Source organism: Spermophilus citellus (assembly GCF_964194105.1).
Source record: "Spermophilus citellus genome assembly, chromosome: 17".
Classification (NCBI taxonomy): Eukaryota; Metazoa; Chordata; class Mammalia; order Rodentia; family Sciuridae; genus Spermophilus; species Spermophilus citellus.
The window spans coordinates 67,606,744-67,621,716 of NC_138199.1; the positions used below are offsets into that span (position 1 = coordinate 67,606,744).

Sequence of the window (14,973 nt, forward strand, 5' to 3'; positions counted from 1 at the left end):
TGGTCAAATAGATATTTGTAGGATTATGTACAGCAACTGCCAAAGCAATAGAAGAAAGTATCAATCATGTACCTTATACTAAAAAAGGAACACTATTTTAAATCAGTTGCTAGAGCCTAAAATTACAGACGTCATATTACATAAAAGAGCTAGAAGTTCACCAACTCTTACTACATTAAAGAATTAATAATAACTTCATTATAGGATTTGGCTATTTAAAGTAAATCAGTATCAAATCTTTCTGTTGTTTTCTTTAAGTCTCTGTAATGCATTAATCACACTCCAAATATATTTGTTTTTGCAAAGCTCATATTTTCACACATGTAGTTGGAATCTAATGCCAACTATTAGTATTTAAACTATTTTATATCTATAGTATCTATAGTCCATATGTGGGTTATATAAGTATTTCTAAGATCATATTACCCATACCTTACTTCAACTGTGTCATAGAGTAAATTTCTGGTTCTTACTGAAAGAATTATGTACACTCAACTTCTAATCCTTAATTTAACCCCTAAAGGAGTTTATTTATATTCCACCATGTTTCAAACTGATTTTGAGTTACTACATACATCTATACATTGTTCTACTTAAAACTCTGTAAAGAAGAGAGAGAGAGAGAGGTTCAAAACATAGTTTACCAATAGAAATGGTTATCCAACAAATAAGAATACCCAAGAATAAAATTAGGAACGAGGGATGTATCAATGATAGCATTTGCCTAGTATATGTGAGGCCCTAGGTTCAATCCCTAGCACCACAAAATAACAACAAATGTGCTTTTTGCAAGAAAGACAATAAAAAATTATATCTTCCATTAGATGTTGGGAAGAAGGTATGGGTTAATTCTTTCACCTCTAGGGGTGTCTGTCATTCTAGCCACAGAGTTTAAAAAAAAAAAAAGCAGATTATTATAATTAGACTCTAGCCATAGTCATCCTTTAATTATAACTAAAATACCTTTGAAAGAGCAAATAATAATAATAATAATAATAATTTAAATACCAACTTTTTTCTATTACCTGTGTCTAAAATTGCCAGTTGAAATAAAGTCTCCTTTCCTTTTTTATGATTAATGACTGCCACCTAGTGGATAGACACCACTTCCCTCCATTTCTACAGTGAGGCTTTCTACCGTTTACCCAAGCTTTTATGGATACCAACCTCCACTGAAAGCTTCTTTTAGAAACTGAAAAGGAGAAGCAGAAGCTTTCACATTGCCTTATATATATATATACATATATATTAGTTATATATTCATTTTTTAAATTTAGAATGGGACATTACATAGCTATGTAATTAGATGGTATGACCTTTAAAAATAAACACAGCTAGTCAAAATAGTTATTCTATCACTATTTCTTTAGAATCTCTTCTTGCAAGTGAGAAATATAGCATACAAACTACAGTTCAAAATTCTTCAGATATAAACATGCAAGTTGACTTAATTACATATTAATTTTATTTAAAGTAAAGCAAAACAACAACCACAGCATTTCAATTAAGGAGTGCAGGAAATCGCAATGCCTTCGCATTTCTCTAGTTGCCATTCATATAATAAAGTTTTAATGGCAGAGTTAAATGAAGTGAAGAACAAATAAGTTCAGCAAACAGACTGAGCAATACAGATTCAAAATACTACTCTGTCTTCCTGTGTTCTTTCCCACCAAAGTGTGCTGTTTAAAGTTCCACAGCTATTATCTTCTTCCTCTTGTTCTTTGGTGAGTTCTACAAAAACCTGAATGAAAGGAAATAAATGAATGAAGTACCACACAGCTCCAAGACCTTTAAACAAAGTGAGAAATGGGATAAGGCCACATCTAATTATATTAACCAGTATCGAAAGAGACTTATTGATATTAATACTATTTAAACAAAATAAGTTATCTCCATTAATTACATGCAAAGATGAATGCTTGTTCAAAGGATTAATAAACTGTTGATTAATATGTTAAGTAGCGCTGTAATAAAAATAATTATAAATATTTAAATAATTTAAGATATTTTAATATGAAACACTTTTCTTTACCAAACAGAAAAAATTGAGCTATTCAAAATAAGCAAATGGAAATTAGCTTGATTTAACTATTCCATGTTATATACATGTATCAAAATATCACACTGTTCCCCATAAAGGTATACAAATATGATTTGTAAATTAAAATTTTGAAAAAATTGAAAACAATAAGCAAATAATTATAAAGTTCCTTATAACTATACAAAGTTTAAGATTATTCTACAATGATTTTATAATATCACAGTATCTCTTTCTTCAATCTAAACCTAAATAATTGCTATTAGATACTTTGTACTTTAAAATATTTTTTAAAAATTAACTTTAAAGTACCTGTTCCAGTGTTGCTTGAGAAAAGCTATATTCCTCAATGGCAAAAGTCTGTTTAGCTATTAAAATATAAAAATAGGATTTTAATTATCAGTATTTTAAAAGGATAAAATGGCAATCACTAGTAAGATAGTTAACAATCTATTTTTAAAACTCATGTAAACAACTCATTTAAAATTGAAGATGCCAAAATCTGTTACTTTCAAGTCTTCTTTTCTCTTCAGATGCCAATTCCTCTACAACCTTAAGAACTTAATGTTTATTACTTGTCTTATTTCACCTTTTCTAATCTCCTCCTTCCCTCCTGTATCCCCTTCGTCTTTATTCCTTTCTTGTAATATCTGCTATGTCCCTTTCCCCAACTCCCCTGTAACCTGTTCTTTGCTTCTGGGACTAGATTCTGAATATTAAGAATTTTTTTTTTTTTTTGTACCAAGGATTAAGCTCAGGGGCATTTAAAAACTGAGCCACATCCCCAGTCCTTTTTAAAAATATTTTATTTTGAGACAGGGTCTCACTGAGTTGTTTAGGGCCTCACTAAGTTGCTGAGCATGGCTTTGAACTCGAAATCCTCCTGCCTCAGCCTCCCAAGCTGTTGGGATTACAGGCATGTGCCACCACACCTGGCTCCAGAAGATATTCTATATTTATTTCAGATGCTTTTGCAATCCAATCCAATGCCATGTCTGCTATCATATTGAATTCTTTGATTCTTCCTAAGTAGTTCAGGTTACTTTTTGTATTATAAAGAAATCATCAGAAAAACAGAGTTTACCTTTATACTCTTAAGGCTAAAAAACATTAATCCATAGATGTTATATAGGGTATAAGAAAACCTTTTATTCAGCATTCACATAATAATAACCACAAAAATCCCATTATTTGTATTGAAAGATATTAATAATAACCCTTATTCATAGGTAATACTATAAACTAACCTGTGTCTGAACATTTGCCCAATCCAGGGCATTTAACCTCTCTTAACTGCCACCAGCACATATTTTTGTACTTTCACTTATTTTTTAAATGCACAAATTCAATACCAAGTACCTCCAAAGGAAAAAAAAAAAAAGTTTAAAAATATACTTTGTTTGTTTTGTTTTCTAAGAATCCAGATTCTTTCAATAACCTTCTTTAAAACTTAGAAGAATGCCCACCCTCTTGCACCATGAATTCTCCTGTCATTTGCTGCTACCACTAGAGTAGGAAGTAAGGATTCAAGAAATACAATGCCACTGGATGCTGGACAAAACCACTGAGAGATAAGCTAGCTGATCATTTATATAGATGTAATATAATAAACTATGCTGTTTGGTGTCCACTGACAATTCTAAAAGGTTTACATTGTGATAGTTGTTCTACAAAATCCCTAAAGCATTTATATTTATCTATATCTTACATTACATGAATAAAAGATTATGTTCTTATTTGCCATAGTTTCAACAATAAGTTGCCTCCAGTTCTGAACTTTTTAAATAAAATTCTTTCATAATTTGAGAACTACCTTACAAAATTTTAGAATACTACTTACCCTCTTCCAGCTTAGAAAAAGATTGTGCAAGAGACTGAACATCTTCCTTGGGAATTTTATAAGCCAGAATAGAAGAAAAACTGAAAACAAAGATAAAATGCAGAAAAATTTAAAAATTACTACAACTGTGCTCTAATGCTCAAGTTTAAACATTTTTTATATTCAGAATTAAACTCTAATAAGTTTATTTGAAATTTATTTGGATAAAAATTGTTTGAAATGATAAAAGAACTCCATCCATAGTAAAATAATTATCATTACTACCAAGTAAGAACTTTAAAAATTTTAAGTACTATTAAATATTGAAAGACATTACACTGAACAGACATAAAATTCCATCAGATTTTATTAGCCCAGTATTGGTGATAATACAGAAGTATTAATGTGAGATACAGATATAATCAATGACTAAAGATTTTTTTGCTAATCCTTAATATAACCTTTTATGATTATTGCACTATAATGAAATATAACTAAGTTAAAAATATTTTACCTTTCCTGGCGGCTTGCATTTGGAAAAATATACTGAATTTCTCTGTGAAGGCGGTCTATTTCTAGATTTTCTATCCAGTCCTTTAATTTAATTTCCAAAAAGTAGCCTTTTCCAAATTTACTCTTTAAATGTTGTACTGTTCCAATACATCTAAAGTAATTTTTAAAAGAAAGAACAGGGAAAAAAAATGGCTTGACAATTTCAAAGAATGATTGCTCACTTAAATCTTTATAATTTTTTTTGAATAAAATTACGCTGGAGTACTTTTACATTTACAGGAAATGAAAATGGCAAAGATGCAAATGGCTTTCCAGTTCTCCCAGCACCATTTGTTGAAGATGCTATCCTTTCTCCACTGCATGCTTTTATCACCTTTGTCTAATATAAGGTAGTTGTAATTTTGTGGATTGGTTTCTGTGTCCTCTATTCTGTACCTTTGGTCTACCCGCCTATTTTGGTACCAGTACCATGCTGTTTTTGTTACTATTGCTCTGTAGTATAGTTTAAAATCTGGTATCACTATACCACCTGATTCACTCTTCCTGCTTAGGATTGCTTTTGCTATTCTGGGTCTCCTGTTTTTCCAGATGAATTTCATGATTGCCTTTTCTATTTGTTGGAGAAATACCATTGGGATTTTGATTGGCATTGCATTAAACCTGTAGAGTACTTTGGTAATATCACCATTTTAATGATGTTGGTTCTGCCTATCCATGAACAAGGTATATCTTTCCATCTTCTAAGATCTTCTTCTATTTCTCTCTTTAGGGTTCTGTAGTTTTCACTGTATAGGTTCTTCACCTCTTTTGTTAGGTTGATTCCCAAGTATTTCATTTTTTTTTTTGAGGATATTGTGAATAGGGTGGTTGTCTTCATTTCCATTTCAGTGGATTTGTCACTGATATACAGGAATGCCTTTGATTTATGTGTGTTGATTTTATATCCTGCCACTTTGCTGAATTCATTTACTAGCTCTAAAAGTTTCTGGGTAGAACCTTTTGGGTCTGCTAGGTATAGGATCATGTCATACGCAAACAGTGCTAATTTAAGTTCCTCTTTTCCTATCTTTATGCCTTTAATTTCTTTCATCTGTCTAATTGCTCTGGCCAGTGTTTCGAGAACTATGTTGAATAGAAGTGGTGAGAGAGGGCATCCCTGTCTTGTTCCAGATTTTAGAGGGAATGCCTTCAATTTTTCACCGTTTAGAATGATGTTTGCCTGAGGCTTAGCATAGATAGCTTTTACAATGTTGAGATAAGTTCCTGTTATCCCTAATTTTTCTAGTGTTCTGAACATAAGGGGATGCTGTACTTTGTCAAATGCTTTCTCTGCACAAAAGTTAACTCAAAAAGGATTAAGGAGCTAGGAATCAAACAAGAAACTCTGCGTCTAATTGAAGAAAAAGTTGGCTCTAATCTCCACCTCATGGGGGCGGGCCCCAAATTCCTTAATAGGACACCTGTAGCTCAGAGTTAAAATCAAGAATCAACAAATGAGACTTACTCAAACTAAAGAGTTTTTTCTCAGAAAGAGAAAATAATAAGAGAGGTAAATAGGGAGCCTACATCCTGGGAACAAATTTTTACCCCTCACACCTCAGATAGAGCTCTAATCTCCAGAGTATACAAAGAACTCAAAAAATTGAACAATAAGAAAACAAACAACCCAATCAACAAATGGGCCAAGGATTTGAACAGACACTTCTCAGAGGAGGATATACAATCAATCAGCAAATACATGAAAAAATGCTCACTATCGCTAGCAATCAGAGAAATGCAAATTAAAACCACCCTAAGGTACCATCTCACCCCAGTAAGAAAGGCAGCAATTATGAAGTCAAACAAGTGCTGGTGAGGATGTAGGGAAAAGGGTACACTGGTACATTGCTGGTGGGACTGCAAACTGGTGTGACCAATTTGGAAATCAGTATGGAGATTCCTCGGAAATTTGGGAATGACACTACCATTCGAACCAGCTATTCCCCTTCTTGGACTATTCCCAAAAGACCTAAAAAGAGCATACTACAGGGATACAGCGTCATCAATGTTCATAGCAGGACAATTCACAATAGCTAGATTGTGGAACCAACCTAGATGCCCTTCAACAGATGAATGGATTAAAAAAATGTGGCATATATACACAATGGAATATTACTCAGCAATAAAAAACAACAAAATCATGGCATTTGCAGGGAAATGGATGGCATTAGAGAGATTATGCTAAGTGAAGTTAGCCAATCCCTAAACAAATGCCGAATGTCTTCTTTGATATAAAGGGGGTGACTCAAAACAGAGCAGGGAGGAAGAGCATGAGAAGAAGGTTACCATCTAACAGGGACGAGAGGTGGGAGGGAATGGGAGAGAGAGGGGGAATTACACGGAAAAGGGAAGGACACCCGCGTTGTTATACAAAAATACATATAAGAGGATGTGAGGCAAAGGGGAGGAAAAAAATAAATATAAAAATAAGAGAGAGTGAGAGAAATGAGTTATGGTAGTTGGGGTAGAGGGAGGGGAGGGGAGGGGGAATAGGAAGGGGATAGAAAGGGCAGCAGAATACAACAGACACTTGTTTGGCAGTATGTATAAACGTGGCTTTATAATCAACGTGATTCTGCAATCTGTACACGGGGGAATAATAAGAATTCATACCCCATTTGAAACAAATGTATGATATATGATGTGTCAAGATCAATGTAATGTTTTGAGCAACCAATAAATTTCTGATGCTTAAAAAAAATAAATTAATTAAAATTTTTTAAAAAAAAGGAAATGGCAAAGATGATAAATATAGCATCCCCTTATCCTTTATCTGGTTTCAGCTCCCCTGATATTTTCATGTTATTTCCCATGGTACATTTGTCAAAATCAAGAAATCATATTATTACACTAGCATAAAAACTGAACTCCAGATTTCATTTGGATTTTACCAGTTTTCCACTTCTGTCTGTTTTATTTATGGGATTCTGTTCCACAATGCACTCAACTGTCATGTCTCCTTAATCTCCAATGGTCAGTGGCAATTTCTTATTCTTATCTTCTTTTTCATGATTTGGATGGTTTTGACAAGTACTAGTTAGATGTTTTTTGTTAGCATGTCCTTCAGTTTGAATTGCCTGATAATTTTCTCATGATTAGATTAAAATGTGGGGTTTGGGACATAATAGCACACTGTTGAAGTGCCCTTCACATGACATCACATCACATCAGGGGGTATGTGATATCTACACAATATTGCTTTAGTTAACGTATATGTCAGGTTTCTCAAGTGTAAAGTTACTATTTTTCCCTTTCCACATTTTATTTTTTAGAAGAGACTAGCTAAATCCAGCCTAAACTTGGGTATGAGATAGGGGAATATTAAGCTCCCCTTTTGCAAGGGGTTAATATCTACATATATTATTTGGAATCATTCCAAAAGTAAAATTTTCTTCTCTACCCACAGTTACTTATTTAATTATTTATTTATGCATTAACTCATTTATTTTATACTGTGTTATAATACAATATAATGCCTAACAATTTGTTAAAATAAAAATTTCCTAACCTGAAAATAACATTTGAAGCTACTGAATAATTAAGCCAATTCCAAATGCTAGTCATATCTGAAGGAAGATAACATTTCCCACTAATTCTATGGAAAACTGATTCAAAAATTCAAACAAAGAAACATTTTTTTAACATTTAAACTAATGTATCTGACTATATGTTTTTGAAAGAATGACTTTCAAAACCCACCACCCAACTCTCCTTTCCCAAAAGGCCTACTGTGTAAACATGTACCTTAACTGCCCAGACACCATAATAGCCACTCGGTCACAGACAGCTTCTGCCTCCTCCATGTAATGAGTGGTCAGAATTGCAGCCCACTTTTTGTTTTTAAATGCAGTTCGAATTGCTCGCCTGTTAAATAAAATACAAAGAGGAATATCTTTTAATGAAAATAATGGGTATTTTAATTTAACTATTTGGTTACTTTGGTTAATTAAAACTTACTGAATACCAATTGCTATCTCTATTATTTTCTGCCTAACTATGATGTATTCGAATTTATTTTCTCTTCATTTTGAAAGCTAATCAGATGAAGAGAAATTTCATGATTTCAAATGTTCATGTGGGATAAAAGTTTAAAAAACAATTAATTATAAAGATCGATGGGGCTGGGGATGTGGCTCAAGCGGTAGTGCGCTCGCCTGGCAAGTGTGCAGCCCGGGTTCGATCCTCAGCACCACATACAAAGATGTTGTGTCCGCCGAAAACTAAAAAAAATAAATATTAAAAAACTCTCTCTCTCTCTCTCTCTCTCTCTCTCTCTCTTTAAAAATAAATAAATAAATAAAATAAAGATATTGTGTCCATCTACAACTAAAAAATAAAAATTTTTTTTTTAAAAATTAAAAAAAAATCGATGCTTTTTCATGTTTTAAGAAAAGTAACCATAAAATCCAACTTATATTTTATCAATATGGAAATCAAGGTTCAGAGAAGTATTCAAATAATTAGTACTTTAAATTACCAGGCAGAGTTACAACATAAGTTTAAGACAATCGATTATGGGAGTGATAACTTAATGTTACATGATTAGGAAAAACCTTTCTACAAACTATTCAAATAGCAGAATAGTTTATTTTAATAATTACTCATAAGCTTATTTCCATTCTGGAATATATATATAGTACATATGTCATATATAACATATATAAAATACATATACTATATATACTGTATTTATATATAATATAGTATACTTCACAAAAATTTAGATAAAATTTTAAAAGAATAAGGTGATCTCTGGAAATCTAAATATTTAGCTATTTTATTACTTACATAGGATTTTAAAATCAAGATATACACATAACTAATATTATAACTAAAAGTTACAGTAAAATAAACAGCTTTTTTTTTTTCCAGCATCAGGCAGTACAGTGTGTCTCAAGAGTTGTTTGAGTTGTACTCACCACATATGCTGTTTGGCTTTAGGATCCATACCGGTGGATGGTTCATCTAGCAGAGTAATCAGAGGATTCCCCAGCATACTTAGAGCAAAACATAACTAGATGGAAGGAAAAAAAGAGGAGATAGACTGTTAAGGCTTTACTGTGAGGAATTTTATCAAGACAGCCATGAGCATTAAACTATCAATAGATATATCTATTGTTTCATCAAAGTACCTTTCGCTTGATTCCCGCAGGTAGTTTCTTTATAGTTTTTTGAAGATGTTCTTTTAAATCAAGGGCATTTGTTATTCTGAAAAGTGAACAACATCAAATGAGTGTACCAAGATATGAATAAATAAATGTAAATTGTCTGTGATCAGACATTGCTTTCTCTAAAACAGTTAACTCAGTTGGAGCTTAGTATAATTATGTAAGAACAAAAATCTTCAATTTATATCATTTTAAACAAATTAATGCCTTGATAAAATGATTCACTTTAAATTAAAATGTTTCATGACATTCAGAGGTACATTCATTCAATTAGGAAAAGAGCCTTTTATTTTCATAGCTAACACAATTTTGTACAGAAAACATGAACAAGTATTTATCATTTTCTGTGAAAACAATGATCCACAGAAATGCTTGTTAAGGAATTTTTAAAATGTAAAATATAAATCTCCCCAAGTAACAAAAGAAACCTAAGGACATTTTACCGATTTATTATTTCTTTCATGTCACTTGCACTCATTCCTTTCACAGCTCCATAAATTTCAAAATGTTCTTGTAATGTAATATCTGGCCACAGTGGGTTTATCTGAGGACAGTAACCCAAATACTTAATGGAGTCATCATCTTCAGTTGTGTCTGAAGTATAATCGCCTAGAAATACCTACAGAAATACAAACCAATTATTAGGAAGTATTTTTCGGTCAGTATCTATTGTAAGGGAAGTAAGTTGATTATTTCAAATCCCTTCCTATGACCAGAATAATATAAGGTTAGAATTTTATTGCTTTTTTTTAATCTTAATTTTGTTTATTTTTATGTGGTGTTGAGGATCAAACCCAATTTTATTGCTTTTTGATGATGGAAGGACATACATACCTAACCAAGATGAAGGTTAGTGACGAGGACAGAAAGGTGTTACAGTGAATAGCCAGGTAGGAAAGTAAGGCACAATTTTAACTAGGATGACCAGGGGGCTGCATCAGAAGGTAATATTTGAGCTAAAGTGAATTTAGCTGTTCGAATTTGTGGGAGAGAAGGTACAGCCAACACAGGAACAGCTCCGGTAAAAACCCAAAGAAAAGAGTATACCTGGGGGCTAGGGTTGTGGCTCAGTGGTAAAGTGCTTGCCTAGCACTCATGAGGCATTGGGTTCAATCCTCAGCATCACATAAAAATAAATAAAATAAAGGTATATTTTAAAAGAGTGTACCTGGTTTTTTCCAGGAAAGCAATGAATTACTTACTGGAGCTGGTGTGAAGTCAGCAAGTGGGGAAGATACAGGAAATAGGAGCAGGAGAGTATTGTGAAGTTTCTACCAAGTGGTGAGTAACTTGCTAATAATCAAAGACTAATCAATGGCAGAGCCAAGACTAGCTCCCTATCTCCTGAAATTAATAAAACTATCTTCCATTAAGTAGATAAATCACTCACACATGTAAAAATCACAAAAGTAGAAATACCATATATGCATGTCTGCATTTATGTATGAAAATGTTCACCAATTTCATCAAAATCCCAATTTGTCATTAATTATCTTAATTAAAAATAAAAATCCTACTTGACAAATTCCACATCACTGATACATACCTGGCCTGAAGTTGGTTCAATATCACCAACCAGAATATTAATAATTGTACTTTTTCCTGCACCATTTGGACCCAACAATCCCAAGATCTCTCCTACAGGAATTGAAAGAAAAATAATCATCATATTCAAATGAAATGAAATGGAAATTACTCTTCTGGAAAAGATATTTATAGAAAAGTAATTAAATACCAACCTTTTTTCACAGAAAAAGAAACGTATTTAGCTGCCACTTTCTTTACTTTTCTTGAATGAAGAAAATCTTTCTTGTCATCATATTCTTTATATAAATTGCTGACCATAATGGCTGGTTTCTAATAACAAAAACAGGATTCAAAAAGCGAGTTATAAAACAGATATGTGTCATTTCGTTTCATGACAGGCTGCACTATCCCTTATGCCTATATTATAAGAATAAATTGCTAATAAGTATTCATTATGAGTAGTACACAAGTAAACTTCCACTCATGACTGAAATAATGGCTTATTCAAAAGTTAGTTGACAAAAATACTTTTTCCATGAAAAACTTTTTTCAGACTGATACATATTCAAAGAAAAATATTTTTCAGATTAAATTTTATGCATTGGTAACTTATATTTCACATTTAATATGACTTAGGCATAAAGTCTAAATTACCTCCTCACAACACTGGCAACTCATCAGCTCTTTGACCTTTAGTCTCTCAGCCTTGACATCTTCATCTTCATCCTCATTAATTGGTGGTTCTGGAAACTTCCTAGTTTTGAACTTTGTTGAAAGGGTCCTAAGAATATAAATATAGTAAATTTTCAAATAATTAAGATACTAAGAAATTTTGGCAGTACATTGAGAAAAGATATTTTTAAAGAAAACTAACATGAAATCTAAGATTATTTCTGAAAGCTGAAATTACAAGTATATTTAAAAATTTTTTTAAATATTTTTAAAAATAAATTTAAAAAATAAAAGCATATTTTTCATCGATGGCTGGCATTTAAATAATATTATCTACACAATTCATTTATCTTTTCAACATTATTATTTATGACTAGTATCTGTCAGGTTTTCTTCACAAGGAGATAAAAAACATGAACCATTCCCTCAAAGAACTTAGAACTTAGGTATAAAGTGAAATTCCCCAGAAAAAGTAGATAAGGGCTGAAGTCAGAACCCACAGAAACATCACTCTTGTGGGTAGACAGAGGAAGTGCTTACAAAGGAAATTCTGAACAGGAAGAGAAGAGGCAAAAAGATGATACCAACATGGAAAACAGAAAAATATGAGGCAGGGGGAGTCAACAATGTTAAAGGCTTCAGACAAATAAGTTGGGCTGACCAGACAAGTCAATGATAAAACCATTAGTTGACTTACTGGAAATTAAAAAAATATATATATCAATGGAGAGGTAAGGGAGAAAATCAGATTGTAGGAAGTTAAGGAGTGAATGGGAGGTCAATACCTGAAGATGAAAGATTTCTGGCTATGAGAGAAAAAATTCAGAAGTAACCCTCCAAACATTATGCTAAGTGTAAAACTGTATACTCAATACTAATTTATTATCTAAATCCTAACAATTTAATAAAGGTGCTTTCTGGTGAGTCAGAATTTTCCAACATTAAAATAGAGTGCCCACTATGGTGAAAAGTAAATAAATATAAAAGTTAATACATTTAATGTATTTAAGAGAATCATTGGTCTTTTTTGGCTTAAGTTTTTCAAAATTCATTTCATTATTTCTTTTCTTAAAAATTTTTTAAAATGTACTATATAAATATTTAAAATACTAGGCATGCAGTAAGCACAATGGGAAGGACATATGCATCAATTCTAATTATATATATTAATGTTAATTTTGCAAAAATAAGTATAGAAATTTAAAAAAAAAAGAAAAATATGCTGAGTGAAAGAAGCCAGACCAAAATAGACTAAATATTATATAATTCCTGTTATATAAAAAGTTTGCAACAGGCACACCTCACAGAGACAGAAAGTAGCTTAGTGATTACCTAGGGCTAGAGCCATGAGAGGACGGACAGGAAAGCAATTGTTAATCCCTCAATGGGCCTAAAGATTGTTTTGGGAGTACTAATACTGGAACTGTTTCAAAATTATGTAAATGGTGATGGCTGCATAATTTCATAAACTTAGTAGAAATGTTAAAAACTTAAATACAAAAATTAACTGACCTGAAAAAGGGATCCTTTCTTATTGATCTCCCTCCATGCTTTTTTTCATAGTACTGTAAGAGGAAAATCCATAGTACACACTGCAGATAAGGCTAAAAGAAGAACATGAACAGCTCAGGACTGAATCTGATGAAGTCATTCTTTCTTTTTTCCTTTGCCAATAGAACCCAGACCACATGCATCAGGTTCCTTAACACCACCATCCCCAGCAAAAAAAAAAGCCAGGCTCAGTGACACATGCCTGTAATCCCAGTGGCTTGAGTGTCTCAGGCAGGAGGGTCGCAAGGTACTAAGCAATTCAGTGAGACTCTGTCTCTAAATATAAAAATAGGGCTGGCATGTGGCTCAGTGGTTGAGTACCCCTGAGTTTTATCTCCAGAACGCCCCACATTGACTTCCTGTGCACCTTGTTTTTTATGCAACAGGATAAAAACTAAACATAGTTAATTTACAGAGATGGAAATTACATAATACTGAGAAAATGGACTTCTAAAATTCAGGTTTTATGCTAGGCACAGTAGCATATGCCTATAACCCAATATGCCCATAAACCAGCAGCTCTGGAGGTTAAGACAGGAGGATCGCCAAGTTTAGGGCCAGCCTCAGCAACTTAGTGAGACCCTGTATCAGAATAGAAACCAAAAAGGGATGGGGATGTAGCTCAGTGGTAAAGTGCCCCTGGGTTAAAATCTCCAGTACACAACAAAAACAAAACAAAAAAAACAGTTAAAACCAGACAACCACACCATTGTTAGGGCAACAAGCTGACACACAGAAACACTTTTGTTATTTCTTACCATTATAACAGCCACTAAAAGCCTGTCCCATGGATTGTCAGTATTTTCATTTTTTTGTAAATTCTTCCAAGAAACCTAAGACAAAAAAAATTTAAATGTATATTTTGTACATGTAATATTTGAATTAAAATTAATAAAACATATTTTGTTCATCAAATCTTTATTCTCTACAAATAAGTTAGCTTTTCATATTCATAGGCTATGCTCTATACTTAAACTCTTCCTTGACCCCAAACATTTCTGAGAGTAGATATAAATTAAACATATTAAACTTAAAAGAGGAGAGGGTAGTAGCGTATAGAATTATCAGCAATTCTAAATCAATAATTCATAATATTTTTTCTAATAAATGGAAAATTCTTTCAATTATTTAGACTTAATAAAACTAATGTGCTTTTGGAAATTAACACTTTATTTTCTCTCATCCCTTTCTAGTATAATATGCTACTTAATCCTTGAAAAACTCCTAAAAACAAATACTGATTGAAACCACATCTTACTTCAAATTATGTACATTATTTTGAGCATCAAAGAACATGTAATGGGCATAGTCCTTCTCCTCTGACAATTTATATTTAGACATGCTTAAAGATTTCACACTTCATTTCAAATTGCTGCATTAATAACTTAATCAAATAGTAGCAGTTAATTTGATGTATCCTGCTATTTTCAGTACAAAAGCTGATTCCAAAGATTAGGCAATATATATTTATAGAATTAAAATATTAAAATATCTAACAGATTTACTTACCTTTATGAAAGATATCAGGCAACCTAGAAGCGGATAGATTGGAACAGCTATGCAAAAGGTATAATGAAAAATAGCTGTAACTGTGTATCCCATAAAGAAAGTTATTTCAGTGATTGCAATACAAGCTAATGCTGTCT

At 32.2% G+C, this 14,973-nt stretch overlaps 1 protein-coding gene across 3 annotated transcripts in view; it reads right to left on the bottom strand.

Annotated features, from left to right (window-relative positions):
* Positions 1-635: 635 nt before the first annotated feature.
* The window catches only part of ABCA5 (ATP binding cassette subfamily A member 5), an 87,047-nt gene continuing 72,709 nt past the window's right edge, over positions 636-14,973 (bottom strand). For 2 of the 3 annotated variants that reach the window (XM_081271913.1, XM_081271914.1), the window contains exons 27-40: positions 14,837-14,971; positions 14,086-14,160; positions 13,289-13,380; positions 11,759-11,885; positions 11,317-11,434; positions 11,124-11,215; positions 10,021-10,196; positions 9,542-9,617; positions 9,329-9,423; positions 8,154-8,273; positions 4,372-4,521; positions 3,879-3,958; positions 2,351-2,406; positions 636-1,741 (exon numbers count right to left, since the gene is read on the bottom strand). In XM_081271913.1, the coding sequence (XP_081128039.1) occupies positions 1,634-1,741; positions 2,351-2,406; positions 3,879-3,958; positions 4,372-4,521; positions 8,154-8,273; positions 9,329-9,423; positions 9,542-9,617; positions 10,021-10,196; positions 11,124-11,215; positions 11,317-11,434; positions 11,759-11,885; positions 13,289-13,380; positions 14,086-14,160; positions 14,837-14,971 (1,500 nt within the window). In that variant the 3' untranslated portion in view covers positions 636-1,633. Of the gene's footprint in view, positions 1,742-2,350; positions 2,407-3,878; positions 3,959-4,371; positions 4,522-8,153; positions 8,274-9,328; positions 9,424-9,541; positions 9,618-10,020; positions 10,197-11,123; positions 11,218-11,316; positions 11,435-11,758; positions 11,886-13,288; positions 13,381-14,085; positions 14,161-14,836; positions 14,972-14,973 lie in introns of those variants that run through there. The other variant, XM_081271915.1, reaches the window with a different exon arrangement.